Below are 9,123 nucleotides of genomic sequence, written 5' to 3'. Positions count from 1 at the left end.
CGGTGTGTACAGAATGATTATATGCCGCTATAGCCTTAGGTATTGCTACATCCGGTTCCAATCCCTTGTCAATCTGATATAAGCGAAGATGGTCACTCAACGTGTCATGAAGCCGCTCTATGCTTCCTCTGCTCTTGGGGTGCCCTGGTGTGTTGAGATGCCATGTTACGTGCCGGTCCTTCATTTCTGTTTGAATTGTGGCATTGTCGAATTCTCTTCCTGAATGTGATGAGATACTCAGCTCTGGAACTCCGTAGAATTGGAACCATAATCGGAGAGCTGCTAACACTGCTTCCGACGACTTGTCCTGCACATGGTGCGCCATTGCCGCCTTACTGAAGAGATCAATTATGGTGATCCATTTAAATCTTCTCCATGTGAAAGTGTCAACCTGTAGACCGTTGAGCGGTGCATCTGCGGTAGGTGTCTCCCGTTTGGTGGATGTCTGTCATACTTGGTGCGTAGACAAACTTCACGGTTTCCTACAACTTCTGTGTAGAAAAAAGAAGGTACATTTTGTACCATGTAAAAGTTGTAGAATAGGAAATAGAAATATTTGCTTTTAAGTTTAGTGCGTAATGAGGAATTAAAATAAATGCAAATAAAAAAAAAAAGAAAATTGATTACTTATGTGTGCACTCAATTAAGCGAGGAAAGTAGTGTTATTTATATTTAATGATTGTCGGATTTATATGTAGCTAATTTACTAGCCGGGGATTAGATAGATACAAATGAGCCAACTAAGACGTGTCTTATTCCGTATGACGTATTGAAAAAAAATCTGGTGCCGTGCGCTCATGACACAACTTTTACTTAGCAATCTACAAAGATTTGAAACTAATCCTCCCTCCTTTCAGAACAGATATTTTTTACTATTCATCATATGTATTATTAAGGGTTGTCCGCAACAAACTTGAGTCACTGAATTACGTTGTTTAAGCAATGAAGAACGATTATGCGGTACAATGCGAATTACACAGCTTATAGGTCTATTCTTAATGCTATGTTTGCAGGAAAGAAATGGCCGATTTAACTAAATATGTAATTTTAATCCTAACAAAATTCACTTTTTTCAATCGTTCCCATTAAGAAATTCACAAGCTATGTCAACCTTGGTAGTTTTTGCACCACAAGTGGTTGAATGTTGTTGAATATACAATGTATTGACGAATAGAACATCCAGGTTATTCCTTTTTCCTGTATATAGGATCAACCTTATAAAACAAAATTAAATTGTTACTTATCCAAAGAGATCGCAAAGTCAGTGTATTAAATTCTTAAGTATACATAAAAAAATAGAAAATTCATTTAAATATTTTATTTTATTTCAATAAAATACACCATTTCAGGTCGGATATTTCGTTGAACTGGACTTTAAGGGGTTAAAATTCCAAATCCCTCCAATTCACATAATCTCATACGTTCTTTATGTTCTTTTAAAAATTGGCCAATCGAATCATCTTTTTCGCTGATTTCTTCTTCGGTTTTTAGATAAAATTTGTCGTGCTTCTCATTCAAAGGGTCTACGATGTCGCGCTTTATCAGTTCCATGAGTTCTATTAATTTAGCTCTCACCGCAGGTACTGACGGACTCCTTGTCCGTTTTTTATACCATTTCATCTAATGAAAAATTATTGGTAATTAACATATATATAAAAGTATATGATACAAGTATTTTAGGAGATAGAGAATCATCAGTTAAGGAAATAAAGTGAAGGGTAAAGATCGAAAAATGTGTAGTCACTTAAAGCACTAAATATAATTAAATTTGTTTTATGGAAATTAAATATTTGTTATGGCTGGGATATATCCTTGGTATTACCCTGTAATTTATTAAACGAATATGCTAAGCTATAAGGTGGGTAAAGTGTTTGGTATGTTCGTTTGTAGGTATTTAATGAATCTTCCTGAACGATTCAACCGATCTTTAACTTCGATGCAGTGGCTCAGATAGTACTGTGAAATCCCTGTAATGTTTTAAGACAATTTAAATTCAAAATGTGAACTTAAAAGGGATTCTTCTAAATGTGTTTAGTCCGTCGAATAGTAAGTATTTAACAATTTTTTGAGTAACCTGCTGAGTCCATGTTGTCCATGTAAATGTTTCATGGAATAAATCAGGGATTTCTCATGAAAATTCGGAAAAATTTTCTATCCAAAATACTGAAATAAATATTTCATTTTATTTTAAATATTTTCGATTTTTTTTTATTTCATATCATATTGTGTAAGTTCGTCGTAGGTATTAAAATGTAAAGTACCATTTCTCGAAAAATTAGAAACGTTAAAATAAGTAATAATTTATTTAAAAAATAAATAGGACTACGGAAATCATCCAATCAGGTCTGGACCGAGTATAAAATGTATTAAACTTTTTTCTCAGTAATTTGTAATTCAGTAACAAACAAATTGTGCAAAATTCAACAACTGTAATGTAAACGGAGATAGAAGGCAGCCGGTAATAGGCTTCTACTCCTCTTGCATGCCCTTGTTGTCCATTAAACCACACCTTTTTGGCTTCACTTTTTCTACCAGTACTCTCCATTATACTCCTTCATCCAAGCATATTTTAAAATGAACGTTAGATGGGATATGTTGCTGTTACATGCAATATAATTGTATTGAGGCAGTTATATGATAATTATCGGAACCTGTTAATTGATGTTAAGTTAGAGCACGACGGTAGTATATGTTAGGAGTATTCATGATCTTTAGTTAAACATGTTAAATGGAAAAAGTTATGTTAAATGGAGAAATATTTCCTTCTTTTACCATGTTAAAACGATATAACATGTAACATGGCTGAGAGTCTGTTACTAGGTCTCCATTTTACAGACCTAGTAACAGACTCTCAGCTATGTTACATGTTTTATCGTTTTAACATGGTAAAAGAAGGAAATATTTCTCCATTTAGCATAACTTTTTCCATTTAACATGTTAAACTAAAGATCATGAATACCCTTATTATTTGTACTCACGTAGTTCTCGTAGCCTTTGTTTGAAGGAGGCGTTACCCATCGGTGAGCCAGGATCTTCCGTATGCTCCACCTCCTCCTGATGGGAGATATAGATTGGTACATTATCATGATGGCGTCCAAAGGGGTGTCACAATACCAGTGGTATTTTATCGGCTTCAGTACTTGCTGAAAAACAAAGTTAATTACAGTTTTTTTGTAGTTGAATCTTATATTTTGTCTTTCACTTACCTATATATGGAGTATAATATACTCTAGTAGGGATCGTGTAAAATTTCGAATTCGAGTTTTCCTCGAATATTTTTGGTTCTCCGTCCAAAAAACTTAGAACACGAAAAGTGGTATGTGTGTCTTTGAACTGCCTAGCTCAAAAATGAAAAGTCGTACGAAATTGAAATTTCACATTTAAGACGGGTCTGGGAACTGACAGTCCTTTATTCGATTTTGATTAAACTCGGTCAAGATAAAATTGGATGTCCTTCAGTATCATAGAGGTCTTACCCTCATCGAAATAGTTTAACAGGGTTAAATGCGGAATTGTCATAGAATCTTCCTCTAAAATACCTTACTTTACTTGAAATTTAATTTACTTGAAACAAAATAACCAGTTATCTTTGTTAGCAATTATAAACTATGGTTATATACAAAATATTAAATAGATCGCGTGATCTTTCCGTTTGTATTATAGTTTTGTTATCTTTTGTTAAACTGTTATATTCTTAGAAGGAAAAAAAAGTTATTTGTTATTCTCACCAGGAGAAGCACTAAAATACGAATTTTTAAGATGCGTGATAAGCACCAGATTTTTTATTACTTTATTTGATTTATTTAATGAACCTTGTTGACTCTCAAATCTGATGTTTGTCGTTTTATGTCAGTTATTAATTTTATGGATAGCAATTAATTATCTTAAAATGTCTCTATTTATTATACAAAAGGGCATTATTTACCTAATTAATAACTAAAATTCGTAACATATCTTATCTGTTCAACATTGATCGTGAATTTAGGTATTATTAACGAGGAAGTTCAACATCCATTTTCAGATTTTATTATATCCTATACCTTTAGACAGTTAACCCTTTCAGAGGAAGCCTTCCTATCTTTACGACTCTAGAACTAAAATATAAATTACAATAAACAAATATTGTACTGTACCATTTAATTTGAGCTCAATAATATACTCACTAATTGCAATTTAAAACTGTTCTGTAAGCACTTATATAATAACCAAATTTTGTTAATTTAAATTAACTTATTTCCAGCAGTTATTGATCTTAAGTGGTTCAGTTCATTTGTTACACTGTTCTACATCATATTTGAACTTTGTTACAATGCATTTTCTTGTATTTTGGCAACCTCTTTATCTAATTACATGTTATCGATCATTTATTAGTTATTAGTTCTTCTTTATATCCTTCAACATTTTTTATAATGTAAACATTTTTTTGAACTAAATTAAGAATTAAAATTAATTGTTATTTTTACAGGAAACTAATAGTACAAGAGCCCAAGAGGAGAAAAAAGGCAGTTATCTCACCCCAATTTTTGATCATTTTAATGAAAGCTATGTATAATTGATAGTCAAAAGTGACGAGTCTGCCAAGTATAGGTAGGGGGAATAAAAAATGGCGGCTGTTTCAAAGCGATAAAAAAACATTGGACGTAAATAGCTCTTTTTAGGCTAATATTTCAGCAAATGTACTGCTCGATTTTGTTTCTAAATTGCATATATACCTTTTTGAAAGTATTAGGGTATTTTTTAATTAATGTAGGATAGGGTTTTCGATCGTATCTGCTTATTAATAGTTACATGGCAGTTGTGGATGCTGAATGCTAACTTTTAACAGCCTGGCGAAGTTGGAGCTGTCGAAGGGCATGGCGCCATATATCATTGTGAAGAGGATGATTCCGCACGACCATGCCTCACTCAAGTTTGGCCTGTATTCCCTGCACATCAAGATCTCTGGGGCTGTGAAACCGAGGACTCCGCAGAAGGTATTCAACGCCGCGTTTCTATTCTTGATGTGTCTGCAGTAGGAGAAATCACAAAGCTTGAGTTCGAAGTTGTTAGTAACGAGGCAGTTGTCGGTACTGAGTTTCCTAAAAATTGTTTATGTTATTAAACGTCTTCGTCTTTATTTATCCTGAAAAATACCAAAAGAGAACCTGGCCAATATTGTAAATGTTTTGAAAATATGGATGATAGTATAACAATGGAATTGATGAATTTTAAAATCTCAGATTTCCACAAAATATATTTGTGAAATGAACCAATTGTTCTTTTACTGCTGTGCGAAGCATTGGAAAAAAAAATTATATTTTTGACTGCATTTTGATTGATTTACCTTCTGAAAGTAGCAAAATTTAGGGTTTCGAACTTTTAAACAAATTTAGAGGTCTGTAATTCTCAGAACCTTCCATATCAGCCATTGTATCGAAATTTTACACCATCTAAATTTCATAAAAATTCATTAATGTTATATAATGTACTGTAAACCCTTTTATCTCGAATGAAATGAGCAAATGCCATTAAGAAACTTAAAAAAATAATAATATAAAAACTGTCTATAAATTATTAAATAAATGTTTAAATATTTAAAGTATTTTTAAAGTAAAATAATTTTTTTTTTTAATAATTTATTTATTGTTATTTACAACTTTATACATATATACCCATCAAGTAAATTTGCTGTAAGCGATATTATGACATGATACAAACATGTGGAGAATCTACCCATTGATAGAACTCCAAAAACATTTCTAAAGGAGAAGATCTCAAGGTCATTTTCTTTTCAGACGCCTAGGAGGATTATTAGGTAGTGAAGGAGAAGCCAGGTTAGAAACGAGTTGGTTTGGGTGGTTGGGAAGTTTATTTTGGAAGGATTGGTATCTGGTTCTGACCAAATCGGCAGCATAGTGGACATTGAGGTCCTGATGGATGATTTGATTTGTGACAAAGTAAGGAGCATTAAGGATTTTACGAAGGACTTTGGACTGTAAGGATTGGATTCGAGAGGAATTAGATGGTTTAGTGGAGCCCCACAGCTCAATTCCGAATGTCCAGATAGGCCTTATAAGAGTCATGTAGATCAGCCTTTTGTAATGGATTGGAAGTTTGGACCGTTTGTCTAGTAAATGTTGTAATAGTCGGAATCGACTAGCAGTTTCCTGTCTTTTCAGTCTTGTATGAGGATTCCATGTCAGTCGTTTGTCCAGATTTAGTCTTAAGTAACGGATCTGTTCAACAGGAATAAGTGGGGTATTATTAAAAGATACTGTGGGGCAAGACGAAGGTTTACGACGAAGGGTAAATGTGATTTGATCTGGGATTATGTGGTTGGAATCTAGGATGGGGTAGAGGTATTTTAAGATAAGTTTCTCAAGGATTTTTCCCATGATAGGTAACAGAGAGATAGGACGGTAAGAGGATAGGGGTTCTGGCGCCAGGTTTGGGAATCATTTTGATTATGGATAATTTCCATGGGTCAGAAAAATTTGTGGATCTGAGGACAGAATTGTAGATGTAGGTGAGGAATATAACAGGTTTTCGAGGAAGATGTTTTAGAACTGGGATGTAATTAGGTCATAACCAGGAGCTTTGCGGGTTGGTAAATTCTGGATGATGTTGGATATCTCTGATGGATGAAATGCTTTAGGTAGCAGGGTCTTTTGGAGTGGAGTATTCCATACTTCTTCAATGTGTTTAAGGTTGGTTGAATTAAGGATGTCAGGGTAAGGCTCAATGGTTTTAGAAAGATGCTGACCGAATATTTGTGATTTTTCTTCGTCCGATTTTGTCCATGTTTGAGATTCTGTAAGAAGTGGGTGATTAAAATTCTTGAAATTAAGAATCTTCTTAATAGTCGTCCATAAAGATTTGTCAGTAGTCGTGAGGTTTTCAGTTAAGTTAGTTAAATTTTGCGTTTTGAATTTTTTAAGTTCTGTTTTAAGTTTGTTTGTCAATTTAGTATATTGTGTTCTGATGGTTATCTAGTCCTGTGCCACTTCGCTCTTGCTCTTAGAATAAATTTAAATTTCATTTTTTTCCTATCTATCTTTATTTACAATATACATAAAAGACTAAGCCAAATTACCTATATACAAATATACAAACTTATCTTGTATTGCCTGATGTAATTTTAAGAGAAGATACCTGGTCCGCTACAGAAGATACAGGCTTTCAGCCCATCAAAGAGTTTATCAGACAGGAGTAGGAGCTCCTCACTTATGAGTCTGTTCCTGCCCCACTGGAATATGGTTGGTTCCTCTGACTGTTCGATGGCCTTGTAGATCTTCAGCTTGAGTCGGAGCGAGATCTGTTGAGAAGTGAGCAGCAAGTGGTAGAGCCTATTCGACTTCTGTCGGGCCCGCTTAAGTCTCTCCCTGGCGTGACTGGAGAAGATGAGATGCCTGTCGTGAGTCACGCCAAGGTAGAGAATGTTGTTGAAGATTTTCCGACCCTCGTTATCCACGACGAACCGCTGGGGTAGCTTGCTCTTGCTGCCTTTTGAAAGGATATTACAATGGCACCCATCTTCGCTGGATTTACCCTGATGCCGTCCTTCTTCAGTGCAGCTGCGATGGTGGCGGAAGCAATTTGTGCATGGTAGAGGGCCAGTTCAGCTCTCATACTGGAGGCATAGACACCAATGTTGTCGGTATATGCCGCTACCATTGCTTCTGAATGCTGATGGTGCCGTAAAAACGACAGACAGTAGAGGTCCCAACTCAGACCCTTGAAGTACTCCGCAGGTAGTGGGAACTGGAGGTGACAAGTCTCCACTGACTCTTACTACCAATGATCTTCCACTTAAGTAGTTTCGGCCTAGTCGGCATAGAGCGGCTGGAAACCTGAACTCTTCCAGCCGGCGGAGTAGCAGCGGGTGGGACACGCTCTTGAATGCAGTCCAGTGAGAAGAAAGCAGTTGCGTATTTGTTCTGCATCCGCTCTATGGCTTGCAGCTTCACCAGGTGATGTTCGCATGCGACACCTCGTTGGAAACCAGTCTATTTGGGGGTATTACATTGGCTCCCCTGCAGTGCTCCAGGAGGTGGTCATGTAGGAGCCGCTTGAAGACCTTGCTCATGGGCGAGAGGAGGATGATCGGACGATAGTGCTCTGGCGAGTTACCTGTCTTCCCTTCCCAACCTGAGTAGTGGCACCTAATCACTCGTTTACAAGCAGCTGGGAAGTACGAGATCCGTATGCACAAGTTGAAGATGTTCAGCAGAAAGGCATTACCCTTACTGGGAAACATCTTCAATGGTACAAATGGAAGTCTTTTTTCTTGTCAATTTGTTGTCTCTTTACATTTAAAAATAATTTTTCATTAGTTATTGAGTTATCAAAAACCTAATTCAATTCATATACGCAAAATAATAAGTTTTATAAGTTCGTATTATATCATTAATAACAAGTGCATATCAATCAGGGTTTGTTCACTGCATTGTTTCTGTGTCTGAACAAAAATTTGTTTTAGTTATCCATTATTCAAATATTTAAACTTATAACTTAAAATTCTTTGAGATATTCATTTTATATACAATTGATGAAGTAAATGTTATTTATTAATATGTATATGTAATTAATGTATTAATATGTTAATTAATAGCCTAATAACCCTGTATTTCAAAAGAAAATGAATATTATGTAAAAAAAAATTTTTTTTTAACAATTAGGGGCGATTATTATAATAAAGCCTAACTGAAGATGTCCATTACCTATCTCTTATGATGTAAATAGTTTTAAGTAAGGCCGTTCTATTTAAATTATCATGGATTGAGGAATATGCGCTAATGACAGACCAATAATGATAGTCGCAGAACTTTCTTCAAATGATTAAAGGTAAAATAGAATTGGTAAAAGTTCGTTAGGCATACCAAGCGTCAAGAAAGATCGTTATAAAAAGTAGGTGGAGCCAAATAATTAATAATATATTATAATTATTACTAATAATAATAAGTGTAGACAATTCTTAGAGAATTTCAACCCATCAAAACTAAGAAGAGAAAACCTAACCCTTAATAAATCTTCTGGATAGCAAACATACTGAACACTTTTTCCGGTTGTCTGTCCGAACTAGGGATGGGATATCGAAAGAAAAATATCGATATCGATATCGGATAGCAATATCGATATCGATAT

General features: G+C 34.8%; 1 protein-coding gene across 2 annotated transcripts in view; it reads right to left on the bottom strand.

Annotated features, from left to right (window-relative positions):
- Positions 1-1,303: 1,303 nt before the first annotated feature.
- The window catches only part of LOC106682666 (testis-specific serine/threonine-protein kinase 2), an 18,089-nt gene continuing 10,269 nt past the window's right edge, over positions 1,304-9,123 (bottom strand). Inside the window, exons 5-7 of one of the 2 annotated variants that reach the window (XM_014423655.1) lie at positions 4,817-5,078; positions 2,979-3,143; positions 1,304-1,620 (exon numbers count right to left, since the gene is read on the bottom strand). In XM_014423655.1, coding sequence (XP_014279141.1) covers positions 1,375-1,620; positions 2,979-3,143; positions 4,817-5,078 — 673 coding nt within the window. In that variant the 3' untranslated portion in view covers positions 1,304-1,374. Of the gene's footprint in view, positions 1,621-2,978; positions 3,144-4,788; positions 5,079-9,123 lie in introns of both variants that reach the window. The other variant, XR_010844505.1, reaches the window with a different exon arrangement.

This window comes from Halyomorpha halys, unplaced genomic scaffold, assembly GCF_000696795.3.
Source record: "Halyomorpha halys isolate HHAL.00 unplaced genomic scaffold, Hhal_1.1 Scaffold434.1, whole genome shotgun sequence".
Lineage (NCBI taxonomy): Eukaryota > Metazoa > Arthropoda > Insecta > Hemiptera > Pentatomidae > Halyomorpha > Halyomorpha halys.
This window is presented reverse-complemented; position numbering and strand designations above follow the sequence as displayed.